The 19,667-nt window shown below is 41.5% G+C and overlaps 1 protein-coding gene across 10 annotated transcripts in view; it reads right to left on the reverse strand.

The window, feature by feature from the left end:
• The window catches only part of LOC138738828 (uncharacterized), a 125,660-nt gene extending 109,178 nt beyond the window's left edge, over positions 1–16,482 (reverse strand). For 3 of the 10 annotated variants that reach the window (XR_011341793.1, XR_011341792.1, XM_069889865.1), the window contains exon 1: positions 15,337–15,465. Coding sequence is in view for 5 of the 10 variants with exons in the window: in XM_069889865.1 (XP_069745966.1) it covers positions 15,337–15,385 (49 nt within the window). In the remaining 5 variants the exon portion in view is untranslated. Of the gene's footprint in view, positions 1–15,336; positions 15,466–15,766 lie in introns of those variants that run through there. The other 7 variants (XR_011341794.1, XM_069889867.1, XM_069889864.1 and 4 more) reach the window with 5 other exon arrangements.
• Between the last annotated feature and the right edge of the window lie 3,185 nt (positions 16,483–19,667).

Genomic DNA, 19,667 nt, shown 5'->3' on the forward strand with positions numbered 1-19,667 from the left:
TTAATATAAACATTGTTATACTTTGTTGCCAGTAGAAATTCTTAATTCTTAGATCTTTTCCGTCAATACTAATATCTTTTAAGCCTTTTCATAATGGCTTGATGTTTCACTGTGTCAAAGGCTTTTATATAGTCAATGAAACAGAAGTAGAGGTCTTGTTGTACTTCTATTGACCTTTTGATAATATTCCTGAGAATATAAGTGGTGTTTGATGATCCCTTGCCTTCAACAAAGCAGCCCTGTTCTTCACTATCTCTGGTTTAATTTTGCTTCTTATTCTGAGCAAGATGATTCCAAGTCGAGTTTTTATGAGGTGACTCATTAAACTAATTGTTCTGTGCGTTGCACCTGGTTTATTTGGCAGGGTCATGGATACTGTCTTTAAAAGGTCTTCTGGTACTTTGCCACTGTTATATATTCTATTCAATATGATTGCTAATTTCTCAACACCAAAATCTTCTAGCACTTCCTACAGTTCAACCAGAATGTTATCTGGTCCTGAGTATTTCCCCTTTTCCACTTTCTTCATAACATGTTGCACTTATTTCATTATTGCTGGGCCCTTGTTGTTGCCAATATCAAAGTTGTCCTCTTGGCCATTATATAGCTTGTACATTGTATAGCTCTTTGATATATTCTGATCATCTTTGCATTCTTTTTCCATAATTGAAGAGCCATCTTTTGCTTTCATGAATCCTATTCTTACTTACCCTTCTTTTCTTCTGTATAACCATTTACGCTGATTTGTGACCTCATTACTCTTGTGCATACGTGTTACTGGCAACTAAGTTCAGCCATACAGATAAACAAGATGGGGACCATCAGCCAATAAAGTGAGGAGTCAGTAAGGGTTGCATTCTATCACCAGACCTGTTCTCCCAGTACACCATACAAAACCTACCTGGAATAAGTATAGGAGGACACAATATCAACAACCTCCACTAAGCAGGTGATACAGTACTGAGAGCAAATAATGAAATAAATTTACAGAAATTAGTATCTACCATTAACACAGAAAATGAAAGACTTGACCTAACTTTAAACAAAAAGAAAACTGAAGTAATGGTAATATCAAAGAAACCTGATATTCCAAATTGTAGGATTGTATTGGGAAATGAAATCCTGAGTTCTCAACTTCAAGTACCTTGGATCATGGATAACATCTGATGACAAATGTGAAATAGACATAAAAGCAAGAATAGCAATGGCAAGAACAGCAATTATAGAAATGAGAAACATCCCAACAAACAAGAAAATAACAATTGACATCAGCCTCAGAACTCTCAGCTGCTACATTCTTTCTATACTGTATGGCTATGAATCATGGACCATCACAAATACAAATGTGCATATTATACAGACAGAACAACAAACACAGAAGTCCTATAAAGAACTAAAACAAAACCTACATTACTTAAAAGAGTGGTTTTCAAACTGCCCCCCCTAAACTTACATTCCACATTAAACAATCCATATGCCATAAGTGCTGTGACTGGTAAGGGATTGCTTAAGGTGGTATGTGGGTGGGAAAGGAAGAAAACCACTGCTCTAGAACCAATTGTTACTGAAATATTTTGCTTGAGAAAAATTGTAATTGGCCATTTTCTTTGGAGTTATGAAACAGTGTACATAACGAGTCAATTAGGTACAATTAAAACTGGTTTCAAACTTTTTCATACCACCTGAAGCAATCCCTTACTAATCACAGAGCACTTATGGCATAGGGATTACTTCAGGTGGAATGTGAGTTTAGGGAGGCAGTTCGAAAACCAATGACTTAAAAGAATCTGGAAACAACAATCAAAATTCTTTGGACACATCATGCGAAGAGATACATTAGAACATTTAGTTACAACTGGAAAGCAGAAAGGTTAAAGAAGCAAAGCAGACAGCAAATGAAAATGAGAGATGGATTAACCATGGTTAGAAACGGAGACAACAACTACAATTCAGAGGGTGAGACACCATGATGAATGGAGAGACATGATTGCCCACTCAAATGGCAAGGCACCTGAACAACAATTCCTATACATGTAATTATTGTTATTGAAACTAATGCACATATTTAAGTATTAGAACCATAGAGCTCGACAGCACAGGAAAACAGGCCATTCAGCACTTCTAGTCCATGCTGAAATATCATTCTGCTAGTCCCATCAACCTGCACACAGTCCATAAACCACCCATGTATCTATCCAATTTATTCTTAAAATTTACGAGGGAGTCCCTATTTACCACATCAGATGGCAGCTCACTCCACACTCCCACCACTCTGAGTGAAGAAGTTCCCCCTAATGTTTCCCCTAAACCTTTCCATTTTCACACTAAAGTTATGTCCTCTCAAATTTATCCCTCCTAATCTAAGTGGAAAGAGCCTACATGCATTTACTCTGTCCATACCCCTCATAATTTTGTAAACCTCTATCAAATCTTCCCTCATCCTTCCACCCTCCAAGGAATAAATTCCTAACCTGTTTAACCTTTCCCTGTAACTAAACTCCTGAAGACCCAGCAACATCCTAGTAAATCTCTGCACCCTTTCAATCTTACTGATATCCTTCCTGTAATTAGGTGACCAGAACTGCACACAATACTCCAAATTTGGCCTCACTAATGTTTATACAACCTCACCACAACATCCCAACTCCTATACTCAGTACTTTGATTTATGAAGGCCAAGATGTCAAAAGCTCACTGTTGCTCAAAGCTGTGGATCTCAAGAAGATACAAGATGAAAATTCCTATCTGAGAGGGGAAAATTCACACTAAGCCTTCTGCATATTTGTGGGGAAGGCCAACAGCACATGTTAATCTTCACCGATTTCCAGAAACCTTAGGCCAATATTTTCATTGTTTAGTATGGAAAAGTCAAGATGGATATTAGTGTGATAAATATTAATTTAACCCTATAAAATTCAAGTTTAAAATATATTAGAAGCACAAAAGTAAACAGAATTAAAAAATCTAATATTTATAATCCTCAGAAATCTCCTCCTTCCTTCCGAGAGAGAATGAGAGACTGTTTCATTGAGCACCCTCCACGATAGTTGCAGCAACAGGGACCTTCCAGTGGCCAACCATTTTAATTCCACACACCATTCCCATATTAACATGTCTATCCAGGACCTCATGCCCTACCAAACCAAAGCTACCCGTATTTGGTGACGTAACACCTAATATTCCAGAGAACATTACACCACAGAAAACAGGCCCTTCAAGTCTGTGCCAAACTATTTTTCTGCCTTGTGTCACTGACCTGCACCTTGTCCATATACCTCCCTTTTTTTAATTAAATGTTAAAATTAAGCCTATATTCACCATTTCAGTTGGCAGCTAATTCCATATTCTCACCAATGTGTGTGAAGAAATTTCCCTTGATGTTCCCCTAAACTTCTTCCCTTTCACCCTTAACCCATGCCCTATGGTTTACATCTCACCTAACCTCAGCATTTACTCTATCTATACCAATCATAAATTTGTATACCTTTATCAAATCTCCCCTCATTCTTCTACACTCCAGGGAATAAAGTGCTGGGTTTCTCCAGCACATTTGTGCATTCCAGTCTAACATGGTTTGGTTTGGTCAAATTGTTTAAAGCTTTTGTGAAGTTTTTTGCATTTTATCATGTAAAAAGTACTAATTTGCTAATGCTGCAACATGAGAGAAAACAGGTGAAAAGAGTGGTGCTTGAAGATATTGCTTGTATGCACACAAGAGTAATAACAATACGATTACAAAGCAAAATTATTGGAACGGAAGCTTCAGTACAGCCCCATCATTTAGTTAACTCTAGCTGTGGCATAGAAATTCTGCAATGAAGAATACAATAATAGTTTAGAAAACATTACCAACTTGTTTTGCTGGTTGATTAATTTATTTGTCAACATTCCATAGCTACAAGATAAAAACTGATAAGAATTGGATATGAGATAGATAGGTAGAATTATATAAAAGAAAATTGGTTGATTCATTTATTTGTCACATTCCATAGCTACAAGATAAAAACTGATAAGAATCGGATACGAGATAGAAAGAATTATATAAAAGAAAACTATCATTTTTTTTCCCCCCACAGGGCTGATTGAATAATTTTACATTAAATGCCAGCAGTACATGAATTACAATAGATTGGCCCTACCCAAATAATATGACAGATTCCATAACATCAGGCCTCCATTGCAATGGGCCAGATCTTTTTCAGGCTCTAATTTAGCTGCTTCCAGGGTTTCTAATCTCCTAGTCCATTGTTTCCAGGGATTGCTGTCTGATCACCCAAACCAAAACTCCCAGTTCCTACAACAGAGCTCACAAAACAAGCTCATCATAATGGACTGCAGTGCACTAAGGGGCATATTAAGAACAAATTTATTCAGTTAAAACATGCCACAATATATTTAATTGAATGATTTAAATATTTAAGTAAATGATTAAAAATATGAACTAGTTTTTGTGAGGAGCAATTAGTCTGCCAACTGACCTCTTAACATCACACACCAGGACTCAGATCCCGAGTGATCGATGAACCAAAGACACTGCCTTACTTTTTGTGCACTACTATTTTTTAACTATTATTGTTGTAAGATGGTCCATAATATAAATATTTACACGATGAAGCTGCTGCAAATCACCACATTTGTGACTTGTTCATGACAATAAATTCTGATTCTGTTCATTTGTGCTATGCTGGCTCCCAGCAGAACAATTACACCCCCCCCCCCCAACCAAATTGCCTCCATAATCGCACAACCATCATTTTCCCCCATTGATTCTCCTACTGACCATCTTACTCTGGATAAATGGGGGAAATACCATGCAAGCCTATTCTTTGGCTTGGCTTCGCGGACGAAAATTTATGGAGGGGGTAAAAAGTCCACGTCAGCTGCAGGCTCGTTTGTGGCTGACAAGTCCGATGCGGGACAGGCAGACACGATTGCAGCGGTTGCAGGGGAAAATTGGTTGGTTGGGGTTGGGTGTTGGGTCTTTCCTCCTTTGCCTTTTGTCAGTGAGGTAGGCTCTGCGGTCTTCTTCAAAGGAGGTTGCTGTCCGCCAAACTGTGAGGCGCCAAGATGCACGGTTTGAGGCGATATCAGCCCACTGGCGGTGGTCAATGTGGCAGGCACCAAGAGATTTCTTTAGGCAGTCCTTGTACCTTTTCTTTGGTGCACCTCTGTCACGGTGGCCAGTGGAGAGCTCGCCATATAACACGATCTTGGGAAGGCGATGGTCCTCCATTCTGGAGACGTGACCCATCCAGCGCAGCTGGATCTTCAGCAGCGTGGACTCGATGCTGTCGACCTCTGCCATCTCGAGTACTTCGACGTTAGGGATGTAAGCGCTCCAATGGATGTTGAGGATGGAGCGGAGACAACGATGGTGGAAGCGTTCTAGGAGCCGTAGGTGGTGCCGGTAGAGGACCCATGATTCGGAGCCGAACAGGAGTGTGGGTATGACAACGGCTCTGTATACGCTTATCTTTGTGAGGTTTTTCAGTTGGTTGTTTTTCCAGACTCTTTTGTGTAGTCTTCCAAAGGCGCTATTTGCCTTGGCGAGTCTGTTGTCTATCTCATTGCCGATCCTTGCATCTGATGAAATGGTGCAGCCGAGATAGGTAAACTGGTTGACCGTTTTGAGTTTTGTGTGCCCGATGGAGATGTGGGGGGGCTGGTAGTCATGGTGGGGAGCTGGCTGATGGAGGACCTCAGTTTTCTTCAGGCTGACTTCCAGGCCAAACATTTTGGCCTGGATCATTTTGGCTATTAGATCATGGAGAAGACCATACAGGCCACACTGGAAGTCAGTAGCCTTGCAGTTTTGAAGCAGTGGTGCCAACTGCTGTGTTTTCATGCTGTTGGGAACAGACAGGAGGTCGTGGTTTCGCAAGATCACTGAAGGTTTTGAAAACATGAGACTTTAAAAGCAAGCCATTATCACAGCAGTGAATCTTGTATAAATTACAACAGATGATAATTTTTTTTTAAATTTAGGCATATAGCACAGTAACAGGCCCTTCTAGCCCACTAGCTTGTGCTAACCAATTGACCTACAACCTCTGAATGTTTGGTAGGGTGGGAGGAAACCAGAATACCCAGAGGAAATCCACGCAGACACTGGGATACAAACCCCTTACAGATAGTACCAGACTCAAACCAGGGTAGCTGGTGCTGTAAGAGCGTTGCACAGTTAAGCTAAATGTAAAGTTTAACATGAGCTCAGTTTTATGGATGAGTTTTCACTTTGGAAAAGATTAAACTAGTCTGGAGACGATAAAGGATGATGTTGAGTTTCGATTATAACCGAGCTGAGGCAGGGGACAAAGGTATAGGACTGAAACTCAGCTCAGAACCAAATAAGGAATAATGATGGCAAATAAACTGATTGAAATGTTGAGAATGAGGGTTGAATTTTGTATCTAAGTAACAAGAGTTTACATAGGCACTGAATTTAACAGAGCATAAAGCACAAATTTCAGATGAGATATCAACTTCAAGGACTGGTAGAATCTGAATAGTAGTTTAGATGGGCAGTGGGTTTTTGAACTGCTGATAATAGCAGATTTCATAGAGAAAGTATAGAACCCAAGGCAGTAGCAACCTTTAACAACATCAAATAAAATATGGTGAAAAGGTTGAAAAACTTACTGGTCTGCCTTTTGGTGGGAAAGAGTGAACTCCAGAAAAAGGCAGGAGAGAAATACGGTACATAATTATCAAAAAGACAACTGACTGGATGACAATCTCAAATTCTCTGCATTTATTTCCTCAAAATTAAGCAACATCATGTAATGGAGGCTTTAAAATCATCTGTTATACTGAAGACCAACTGGGAGCAACTTTTGCCTTCCATGGAAATCGTGAAACATTGTTTTTTTTCCCTGATATAGGACAGTACACAATACTGATTCTCCCTGGAAGCAGCTAATTTGGAGACTGGCTACTGGAAAAGGGTCAGAAGACCTGGCCCATTGCAGTGGAGGCCCGATGTTATGGAATGTACTATATCATGATTAAGGCAAGGTCCTATCCATGCTATGCTAATGAAAAACAGAAATAATAGAGGAACTCCGCTAGTCTTGAAGCATCCAATAGAAGGTAAAGATCTTTTACAGACATTTTGAGTTTGAGCCCTTCAACATACAAGCAACAAAAAAAAATCAGGCTGGCAATTTAAAGACTAGAGAGCAAGGGACAAGAATGTGAGTGAGTGGGGTCCACACCTAACAGCCAAAAAAGTTTTAATTGGATTCAAGAGGAACCTAAGAATTGATTTTGGCTCTGTGAAAAGAGACAGAGCCAAGGTGCTCAACAAAGCAACTTTCTGGTCTCTCCTGTGTAGAAGAGACCATAAATGGAGCACCAGATGCAGATTCTCTTGGAAGGACTGTTTGGGCCCTGAATGGTGGTGAGGGAGGAGGTGTGGGCATAAGTGGAGCATCTCATATGATCATAGGGAGAGGTGCCAAGGGGAAGATTAGTTGGGGGGGGGGGGGAAGGGAAGTAAACAAGGGAGTCACAGAAGGAATGGTCCCTGCAGAAGGTGGAGAATGGAATATGTATCTGCTGGTGGGATTACATAGTAGGTGGTGAAAATGACAGAGGAGAAGAATTATATGGTTTCTCCAGTTTCTGTTAAACCACCCCTCTACCCTATCTGTGTGTATGTCTCTCTCTCCTTTCACAGAGCCAAAATCAATTCTCACTTTTTCTCTTGTATCCAATTAACACTTTTTGGCTATTAGGTCTGGACTCCTCCCCCTCCCATTCTTCTCCCTTAATCTCTAGTCTTTAATTAAGATGTCTGCTTGATTTTTGCTGATACCTTGAAGGGCTCAAACCCGAAACATCGGTAATATATCTTTACCTTCTATGGACTCTGAGAGTCCGACTGAGTTCTTCCAGCATTCTTGTGTGTGTTTTACTACAATCTCAGTAAAGTCTGCAGATGCTGAGATTGTCTATTCTATCTCTCCCATCTATTCTAATTATTGGTTTGTTTTCCACTCCAGCTTCAAATTCTTAGGAATAAATATTGGCAATTATCTGACATGGTCCAATCAGGTTGACTCAAAACCAAGAAAGCACACCTAGGATACAACTTTCTGAGAAGCCTAAAGGAAACTGGAAATGTCCCTGAGGTCTCTAACCAATTTTAAAAAAAACACAGATGCACCATGGAAGGTATCCTTTCCAAGTGCATCAGGAATGGTGCTGTTGAAGACTGCAACATACTAAAGGACCCATCCACTCCTAATTTTTCATCTCTTTCCACAATGCCCCTCTTCCACCGAAGGCCCTTTGTGCGAAATAAAATAAACGTACTTTGCAAAACCGCAAGAAAAATTAATTACATTTTTTGAGCATTTACCATTTGGTTGAACACGACTTTAATCTTGGAAGTCCTGGTAAAAGTCACGTGATGGAGTAGTGGCCGGTGGAGTCATACCAGCCCCCTCCAGAAAAGAAGAAAAAGTGAAAAGACAAAGTTCAATAAATACAATATATAAGAAATAAAAGATAAAGTTGTAGAGAAAAGAAAGAAAATGGCACCCAAGAAGGAAAAAGTAAAAACAACGGGGAAAAAAGAAGAAAAGACTCCGGAAAAGAAAGAAGGCCTTACCTGCATGAAGAAACAGGGAGCTGTGGTGGAGAAGAGCGCCTGATCTCCGAGGTTGTTGACGGACCCACTAGGTCGCGACCCCACCGACCGCTGGACTGAAAAAATGGTTCTCCGAGCCAAACAAAACTGCGCATGCGCAGTGTGCAAACTAAGGAGAAGGAGAACACCGGCGGGAGGGAGGCTTGGCCGAGGAGTGGGCAACCACAGCACAACCAGCTGAGGGATGCCCTACACCAGGGCTCTCAGCTGGAAGAAGAGGAAAGCGGCAGGAGAGGGAGTTAAAGGAAAGAAGAGCAGCAGCAGAAGGCTCAGATGAGCAGCTCAGAGCAAGAGGCCCGACAAAGTGAGACAAGCAACTCATTAGAAAAGTCAGAAGAGATACAGATAAAAAGAAAAGACGACACAAACACGTACAGACACAGAAGAAGAGGAAGAAGACGACCAAGATCTTCACAGAGAAATAGAAGGTAAAACAGATGGACAGAATATAGATAAACTTTTATTGAAGAACAAATGAGAGCATTAAAAGAATGGTTGTCATTAGAATTTAGTGCAATTAAAAGAAAAATGAACAGACCAGAGGATAAAATGCAAAGGTTAGAACTAGTCATGACAGAAATAGGGAAAAGAATAGAAAATGTGGAAGAACGAGAAACGGCTGTAGAAATGGAAGTAAATAACAAGAAGAAAATTGGAAGAAAGTGATATAAAAATTAAAGAGTCAAAAGAGTTGTTATCTCAGAAAATTGATATGTTGGAAAATTAAAGTAGGCGAAACAACATAAAAATAGTGGGCCTAAAGGAAGATGAAGAAGGCACAGATATGAAGGAATTTATAAAAGAATGGATCCCAAAGGTCCTGGGAACGACAGAAATGCAGGAAGGAACGGAAATAGAAAGGGCACACAGAACACTAGCTCCGAAACCACAGACACATCAATAACCAAGATCCATTTTAGTAAAAATTTTGAGATATACGAGAAGAGAAAATATACTGGAGCGGGCAAGGAATAAAATTAGAGCAGACAATAAACCATTGGAATACAAGGGTAAAAAAATATTTTTTTTACCAAGACATAAGTTTTGAACTCTTAAAGGAGTTTAATACAGCAAAATCGATCCTATGGAAAAAAGGTTACAAATTTATGTTAAGACATCCAGGTGTGCTTAAAATATTTATCCCTGGGGAGCAAAACAGACTGTTCTCGGATCCGAAGCACAAGAATTTTCAAAAAGTTTGCAGGACAGAAGGAGAAATGAAGAGATGTAACAAGAATGAAGAACAGCAATAAAACATATATAAAAATGTAAAAACAATGTATAAGAACTAAAGAAGGGAAGAAAGGAAATAAAGGGGAAAAAAAAAGGGGAGAACTTTGTTATATGTGTAAAACAAAGTGTTTTCTGGGGGGGGTTTGAGTTGAGGGGGAGAGAATAACCGTCACTCCGAAATTAGTTGACACTTGCGAACAGGTTCACAATCCAAATGGAAAGGGAGTTGTGGTTGCCTGGCAAGGGATAAGGGGCAACTCAGAGAGGGGGTGGGGGGATATTTGGGTTTAAGGGAATATTGGATGTGGGAGTTGTTAGAATATTTTATGTTTTAAATGTGTTGTCATACATTAAGTTTAAAAAGGGAAAACTGAGAGATGAAAATGGGGAAAAGGGGGATGGTGGTGGTGAGGAAGCAGAAATGAGGTGTAAACAGGATACGAGATGGCCATGTTGACTATATGGCCATATGACTATAAACATTAATGGAATACATAACCAAATTAAAAGGAAGAGGCTATTAAATTTACTGAAAAAAGAAAAAATAGATATAGCATTTGTGCAGGAAACGCATCTAACTGAAGTGGAACATAAATTAAAGAGAGACTGGTTAGGGCACGTAGCAGCAACATCATATAATTCAAAAGTCAGAGGTGTAGCTATATTAATTAATAAAAATGTACTAATCAAAATAGAGGAGGAAATAATAGATCCAGCAGGGAGGTAGTAATGATAAAGTGTCAGATATATTCAGAATTTTGGAATTTGCTTAATATATATGCACCTAATGAAGAGGATCAAAAGTTTATGCGATTTTTTTTGAAGATTGTAGATACACAAGGAAATATATTGATAGGAGGAAATTTTAACATTAATTTGGATCCAATGTTGGATAAAACTGGACAAAAGTCTAACAAAAAGAATAAAGTGGCCAAATTTATGGTTAAATCAATGCAGGAAATGAAACTTATGGATATATGGAGGAGGCAGCATCCAAGAGAGAAGGAATACTCATATTATTCAAGTAGGCATAAAACATACTCAAGGATTAATATGTTTTTGTTGTCGGCCCATATTCAAGGGAGAGTTAGGAAAACTGAATATAAAGCTAGATTACTAGCTGATCATTCACCCCTGTTATTAGCAATAGAACTGGAGGACATCCCACCAAGAAAATATACATGGAGGTTAAACTCCATGCTCCTTAAAAGATAGGAATTTAGAGAGTTTATTGAATACCAAATTAAAACATATTTTGAAATAAATACAGAATCAGTGAAAGACAAATTTATATTATGGGACACAATGAAAGCTTTCATTAGAGGGCAGATAATAACTCATGTAACTAAGATGAAAAAGGATTACAATCGAGAAATAGAGCAGTTGGAAAGGGAGATAGTAAGAACAGAAAAGGAACTAATAAAAAGGGATGATATAACAAAAAGGAGAGAATTTGCGGACAAAAAAATAACATACGAAACATTACAAACGTTATAAGGTGGAGAAGAACATAATGAAGATAAAGCAAAAGTATTACAAACTAGGAGAAAAAACACAAAACATTAGCCTGGCAACTTAAAACAGAACAAGCTAAAAGAACTGTATTGACATCAAGGAAAAGGGACTAACAAATTACATATAATCCAATAGAGATGAATGAGAACTTTAAGAAATCTTATGAACAATTATACCAAACTGAGAACGAGGGGAAAGATGATAAAGTAGAAGAGTTTTTAAGCTAAAATTGAACTGCTGAAGTTGCAAGAAGAGGAACAAAACAAACTGATAAAAACATTTGAAATAGAGGAATTTATTTTTTATACATATTAAAAAAGCTGCCGAAAAATAAAACACCTGGAGAGGATGGATTCCCAATAGAATTCTACAAAACATTTAAAGAGTTATTAATTCCTCCTCTCCTGGAAGTAATGAACCAGATAGAAGAAACACAAAACTTGCTAGATTCATGCAAGACAGCAATAATTACAGTAATACCAAAGACGTGGAAGGATCCATTAATGCCAGCATCATATAGACCAATATCTCTACTTAATTCAGATTATAAGATAATAGCACAATTATTAGCAAACAGATTGGCCGATTGTGTACCAAAAATAGTAAAACAAGATCAAACTGGATTTATTAAGAAAAGATGAACAGCGGATAATGTCTGTAAATAAGAAGCCAACAGTGGCTGTTGCTTTAGACGCAGAAAAAGCCTTTGACAGGGTAGAATGGAATTATTTATTCAATGTATTACAGAGGTTCAATCTACCAGACAAATATATTAATTGGATTTAAGCATTATATAATGGACCATTGGTGAAGGTAACAGTAAATGGATATGTATCGAACCAATTTAAATTAAGTAGGTCATCTAGGCAGAGATGTCCATTATTCTCCTCACTGTTCGCTTTAGCAATAGAACCATTGGCAGAACTGATAAGAGCAGAAAATAAAAGGGATAAAAATAAAGAAGGAGTATAAAATCAGTTTATTTGCAGATGACATCATAGTATACTTAACAGAACCAGAAATATCAATAAAAGAATTACATAAGAAATTGAAGGAGTATGGAGAAATATCGGGGTACAAGATCAACGCAAATAAAAGTGAAGTGATGCCAATGAGTAATGCGGATTGTACAGAATTTTAAAAAGAATCACCATTTAAATGGCAAGCACAAGCAATCTGATACCTAGGAATAAGGTGAGACAATAACTTAAGCCACCTGTACAAATTAAATGATCAGCCACTAATAAAGAAATTGCAGGAAGACTTAGAACATTGGAAAGAATTACTGCTAACATTGATAGGGAGGGTAAATTGCATTATAATGAATGTCTTCCCAAGGATACAATACTTATTTCAATCGTTACCAATTCCCTTAACAGAGAAATTCTTTAATGAACTAAAGAGAATAATAAGGAAATTCTTGTGGAAAGGGGGGAAACCAAGGATAGCGTTACATAAATTAACAGAGAGGTACAACCAAGGTGGTTTGCAGTTACCAAACTTTAAAAATTATTATAGAGCAGCACAATTAGGTATTTATCAGATTTTTACCAGACAAGGGAAAAACCAGACTGGACTAAGTTAGAACTAGATAAAATAGGGGAGAAGGTACCGGAACATATACTCTATAAGTGGGATGAAAAGCTGGTGCAATATAAAAGTTCACCAGTACTGCATCATTTACTCAATATATGGAAGAAGATTCACTTAGAAAGGAAAAAAAAAAGACCAAATACCAAAATTACTACTGACGCAAAATCCGCTAATCCCTTTTACAATAGATAACCTTTCCTTTAGAGAATGGGAGAGAAAAGGAATTAAAAGAATAGAAAATTGTTTTTTTGGGAAATAATTTATTAACATTTGAACAGTTGAAGAACAAATATGGAATAACTCATGGTACAATATTTGAATATCATCAACTGAAAGCCTATTTAAAGGATAAATTGGGAAACAAACTGAGATTCCAGAAGGAAGCAACTTTGAATATGTGATTACAGACACAATGATAATTAAAAGATTTATAATGAACATGTACATTAAGCTGCAAGGAAAATGATGAATTAAGCTATAAACCCAAACAAAAGTGGGAAAAGGATTTCAACAAAGATAAAAAATGAAACATGGGACTATGAAGAATATGTTCTGGAACTATGAAGAATCATGAAGAATATAATAAACACAAGGTTACGCATAATACAGTATAATTGGTTACACAGGTTATATATCACGCCTCAAAAGTTAAAAAGGGATCCAACATTATCAGATAGATGTTTTCCCTGTAAGAAGGAAATGGGAACAACAATACATGCAATTTAGGCATGTGAGAAAGTGAAAATGTTTTGGGAAGATTTAAATCAGATAGTAAATAAAATCACAAAAAATAACATGCCAAAAAATCCAGAGATCTTTCTTCTGAGTAATACAAGAAATAAGGAATTAGGCCTCAAATTGGATAAAGCGCAAAAAAGATTTATTATGATAGCCTTAGCTCTGGCAAAAAAATGTATAATGTCAACTTGGAAAATGGAAGAGAGCATGAGAATACAGCAATGGTACATGGAAATGAAAAGATTTATTCCATTGGAAAAAATAACATAATTAAAAAAATAAAGTCACATTTTTTGAACAAATTTGGGAACCATACATGGGACATAACAGAGAGGGCTTGCCTCAGACCTCCACCCCCTAAAATGAGAAGACAAAACTACTTGATCCAGTGTATAAAAGTAGATGACACATTTTTCTTGTTTATTTTTCATTGTATGATAACATTGTTTAATGGTTTTATGGTATATATGTTTAACGTTTAATGGGTTTGGAGGGGGGTGAGAAGAAGGGAGGGAAGGGAAAAAAGGGAGAAAATGACTGTGTATGGTTGATATGGTTCAATGTGAAAAATAAAAAAAAAATTTAAAAAAAATCTTGGACGTCCTTTGACGAAAAGTGATAAATCTCTTTCCTGGCCCGGACAGGTTTGCACAAAAAAAGTTCTCTCCCCCCCCCCCCCTTTCAGATGAATGCGTCGTTAGCAATGTTCCTTTTAAAGAACCAGAACACTGACTACCGGCCTGATTTACAGCCTTCCTCACTTCTTTCTTCCGATTGAGTAGATTCGTTTAGACTAAAGCCAAATTCAGTAAAGAAACCCCAATCCAGCAGAATGGATCTATCCTCTGAAACTATATTTTTTAAAAATGTGCACCGGATGCTTCACTTCCACTTCCACCCCGCAACGTTACCATCATAAACTGTTCGCCTCCGTGTGTTAAAAAAATAGTTAGCAATTACTTCAAACCCAAAAGTTTAGTCGACATTTGTGCCTGGGGGAACGTACAAAGATGACCACGAGAGTGTGGCCCGGGAGAGTGGGGGGAACGGAGCCCGGGGAAGTGGGGGGGGGACGGAGCCCGGGGGAGTGGTGGGGGGGGGGACGGAGCCCGGGGGAGTGGTGGGGGGGGGGGACGGAGCCCGGGGGAGTGGTGGGGGGGGGACGGAGCCCGGGGGAGTGGTGGGGGGGGGGACGGAGCCCGGGGGAGTGGTGGGGGGGGGGACGGAGCCCGGGGGAGTGGTGGGGGGGGGACGGAGCCCGGGGAAGTGGGGGGGGGACGGAGCCCGGGGGAGTGGTGGGGGGGGGGACGGAGCCCGGGGGAGTGGTGGGGGGGGGGACGGAGCCCGGGGGAGTGGTGGGGGGGGGGACGGAGCCCGGGGGAGTGGTGGGGGGGGGGACGGAGCCCGGGGGAGTGGTGGGGGGGGGGACGGAGCCCGGGGGAGTGGTGGGGGGGGGGACGGAGCCCGGGGGAGTGGTGGGGGGGGGGGGGGACGGAGCCAGGGGGAGTGGTGGGGGGGGACGGAGCCCGGGGGAGTGGGGGGAGGACGGAGCCCGGGGGAGTGGGGGGACGGAGGACTCGAGTCGAAGGCCAGAGCAACCACACCGAGCCGCCACGAAGAGCAGCACTTGACTCGAAGGTCGACAATAAACATCCCAGCCAAGTTTCTTCCCGATCCACCGTGGTTCCCCCAACAGGGGGAGGGAGAGAGACTGGTTCTCCACGGTCTGGCGGCGGTTCGCGTTCGACTTTTTTTTAAAAATTCCGTCAGGTTACATTTCAAACGTTTCTCCCCTGACAGACAAAAGGATTTTGTTTAAAAAACGTTGCTCCCAGTTTTGACGCCAAACCATAGGGTTCCTCTGGGTCCGGCGGCTCCACCGGGTGGGAGAAAGGGCGAGAGCCAGACGCTTTCGCGACAAACGGCCCAAAGCATCACCATTTTCGACGGTCTGATCTCGTGGAGAGCGATGGCTGCTATTTGACAAGTATACAGCCGGTATTAATCGGGGGTGGGGGATAAAAAGTCACTTACCGTCGGGCTGCTCTGAGGCGCTTCGCTCACACTCCATCCGTCGTGCGCCGGTGAGCCCGGAGGGCAGGCAGCAAGCGAAGGCGGCTGAGCGTTTCCCTCTTTGCCTGATGGCGCTGCTCCCTCTCTCGCCCGCGAACGCCTGATGAAGATGATCAGTCTATCCATCAGCATCATGGGCTTTCTCGCGAGGAGACTCTGCAGACACCGAAGGCGGAAGGAGCAGCCAGCCAGATGGGTGCAGCGTTGTTAGCCTGGCGCTGGGCGGTGAGCCACTCTTCCCTGCAGTTGTGGAACCAAACCACTCCCTCCCCATGCAAAAGGCTACAACCATTTCCAACAAAGAGGCAAAAAAAAAGTTAACGCTCCATTTTTTAAAGTTAACATTTTTGTTCAGGTGTCTCCATGGCAATGGACAAAAATACATTTCCTCTGTAGCAATAAACTGTGAAGGAGTCAGGTCAGGAATAATTGGCGGACTATTGATGACGATCTACAGGTTTTAAAGAAATGGTGTGTAGTTTCATTGTTTGAAAAATGTTGGGTCAGACAAAACCTGAAATATTAACTAGATAAAGAATTGGTGGAGGGAGTCAGACAACATCTGTGGGTAGAAATTGTTAGTCCACCTTTTGGGTTTGAATCCTTTACCAAGATGTGGTAAACCACTTATGCCATTTGCTATTGGCTGGACATGTCTGTCCAGACGGATCCAACATATAGCTCCCACTTTCACTTTGATCAATGAGGTAGATGGTTGTTCCAGTCTTTAGTTGATAAAAGCCTGTTAGTTTCACAACTCCAGTCTTTTGTGATTATTGATGGTACATAAATTTTATTAAAAAGCATGGAACAGTACCTGAAACCTGAGAAGCTTGACATCAACACTTGGTCGCCAAATGCCCTGAACACATGCGAGCTTTGGCTACGCTGCTTTGTAAACTTATTGGTGGCGGCCGCAAACACCATCATCACGGACGCTAACCGACCACAATTACTCCTCTCGCAGGTCGGGGCCCAAGTGTTCCCGATGATCAACAATGCCAGCTCGTACCAAGCAGCTACGGAGATCCTCAAGGCCTAGCATTGCAGGAAGGTTAATGAGGTCTTCACCAGGTAACTCCTGGCCACCAGAAAACAGTGACCTGGTGAGTCAAGCACTAAGTACCTGCAGATCCTCCAGAATGTAGAGGACCTCATCAGAGACACTTATGTGGCTGGCATCCACTCCAGGTACATATGGCAATGACTATTGGAACAAAAGTTATTTGATCTACAAAGGGTGGTTGAACTAACAAAGACACTGGAGGTGGCCTTCCTGAACTCAGAAGATTACTCGGCTTCTTGGTTGCCACTATCCTGGGACGGGGCATTGTCCCTCCCCATGAATGACTGGTCCCCTACACCGTCCCACTACTCGACCTCGGCCGCTGTTGAGGGTGATCTTCCCAATTACTAATTCTGTGGGAAGGGTAAGAACCTGAGGAAATGCTGCCCTGCCAAGGATGCAGTGTGCTCCAGTTGCCGGGAAAAAAGGGGCATTACACTAGTTTCCCAGTCTAAACCGACTGCGAAATCTAGCAGTGCCATATGCAGATAGTCTCCACTCCAGGTTGCGTGATCAACACCATCTTCCCTGCACATCAGTGACACCATCTGCGAGTCATGGGGCCGCCATTTTGGACTGCACACCAAACACCATCTTCCCAGACATACAACTCCACAAGGGGTCAAGGCCGGCCATCTTGGACCGAGGGCAGCCATTTCATGAGTATCCATCAAACTCGTACATACTGGCCTCCTTCACGCTGAAACAGGAGGCACTGCACAAACTCACCAGGTCCATGATGGACATCCAGCTAAATCGGCGTGTTATCAACTGTTTATTCAATAACTGGAGTACAGAAAGTTTTATCCAACCCGATACTGATAAACGACTGTCCCTTGAAGTACGGCTCACTAAACACAGGATATCGCATTCAAATCATACACAGTAACCATCCATGGGTACTGTGTAATGACCTTGACTGTTGGAGGTGTAGTGTACAAACACTTCAGACTGCTCATCAGGCCACAGCTCTGTGCCCCTTTGCAACTGGGGCTGGATTTCCAGTGCCAACTTCAAAAAGTCACTTTGCAATTTGATGGGCCCCTCCCCCCCACCATCTGCAACAAATAATTCACAGACGGCCACTACAGGTGACGTGTGTCCTCTTGACCCACAAGGTCACCCCTCCCCCACTCTATTCACCAATCTTACCCCTGATTGCAAGCCAGTGGCCACCTGGAGTTGATGGTACTGTGCGGCTGACAGGGTGTTCATTAAGTCAGAGGTTCAGCACTTATTGGGTGAGGGCATCATTGAGGCCAGCAATAACCCTTGGAGGTCCTAGGTGGTTATGGTAAACAATGGGGAAAAAATAGCATGGTCATAGACTGCAGCAACACCACCAACTGGTATACATGGTTTGATGCTTATCCCTTTCCCTGCATATCCAATAGTCTACCAGATTGCACAATATTGGGTATTCTCCACGACGGATCTGAAGTCAGCGTTATCACTAGCTCCCGATCGCCCAGACGACTGCCAGTATATGGTCCGGGTCCCTTACGACTTCACAATGGTCTCAGTCTTTCAATGTTAGGTGGACTGCTATGATCTGCAGGTCACTTTCCCATACCTAGTTAATGTAACTATATGTGGCCACGACCTGCAGGACCATGATGTGAACCTCTTTCAGTACCTCCAGGCAGCAAAATTCACAAACCTTATTTATAACGAGGACATGTGTGTGTTATAGACAACACGATTAGCTATACTTGGTTGCATGGTCAAGAATGGTGTCATCATCCCCAACCCTGACCGCATGCGTCTGCTGATGGAGCTATCCCACCCATGTACCCTCAAAGTGCTGAAGAGATGCCTCGGATTCTTATCATACTACGGTCAATGGGTCCCCAAATATGCAGACAATATTTGTCCTTGGTGAAAACCATCACGTTTTCCCTGCCAGCAGAGGCACTAGCTGCATTCAACCGCATCAAAGATTACATCTCCAAGGCAACCATGCATGCCATAGACGAGTCCACTCTGTTCCAAGAGTGATGAGCCTGACTTTACCCAAGCTGCCACATTCAATCATGCAGCCAGACCCATCGCTCTGCCACTCCTCTGTCAAGAAGGAGGCCCAGGCCTTTGTGGAGGCAGTACGCCACTGGAGGTACTACCTCGCTGGGAAATAATTCACCCTCCTATCACATTAGCGAGTAGTCGCATTCATGTTTAATAATAAAAGGGGGAAAAAAAAATCAAGAATGATAAGATCCTTAGGTGGAGAATTGAACTGTCCATTTACAACTCTGACATCTTCTACTGGCCTGGCAAACTTAACGAGCCATCAGACACTATATCCCATGAAACCTGTGCCAGTGTTCAAATGAACAGACTGCAGACTCTCCACAATAATCTTTGCCACCCTGGAGTCAAGAGGTTTTTCCATTTTATCAAATCTCAGAATCTACCATACTCTGATGAGGAAGTCTGGACAATGACTAAAAACTGCCAGTTCTGTGCCAAATGAAAACCGCAGTTCTACCGGCCAGACAGGATGCACCTGATCAAGGCTACCCGCCCCTTCGAGCACCTCAGCATTGATTTCAAGGGCCCTTACCTTCCTCCAACTGGAATGTCTACTTCCTTACAATGATCGACAAATATTCCCATTTCCCCTTTGCCATCCCATACCCAGACATGATCACGGCCACAGTTATCAAGGCCCTCTGTAATATCTTCATGCTCTTTGGGTACCCTGGCTTCATCCAAAGCAACCGGGGAATATCATTCACGAGTGAACTGTGGCAGTACCTACCATGAGCAGGACCACCAGCTACAAGAATAGGGGTA

This window comes from Narcine bancroftii, chromosome 7, assembly GCF_036971445.1.
Source record: "Narcine bancroftii isolate sNarBan1 chromosome 7, sNarBan1.hap1, whole genome shotgun sequence".
Classification (NCBI taxonomy): Eukaryota; Metazoa; Chordata; class Chondrichthyes; order Torpediniformes; family Narcinidae; genus Narcine; species Narcine bancroftii.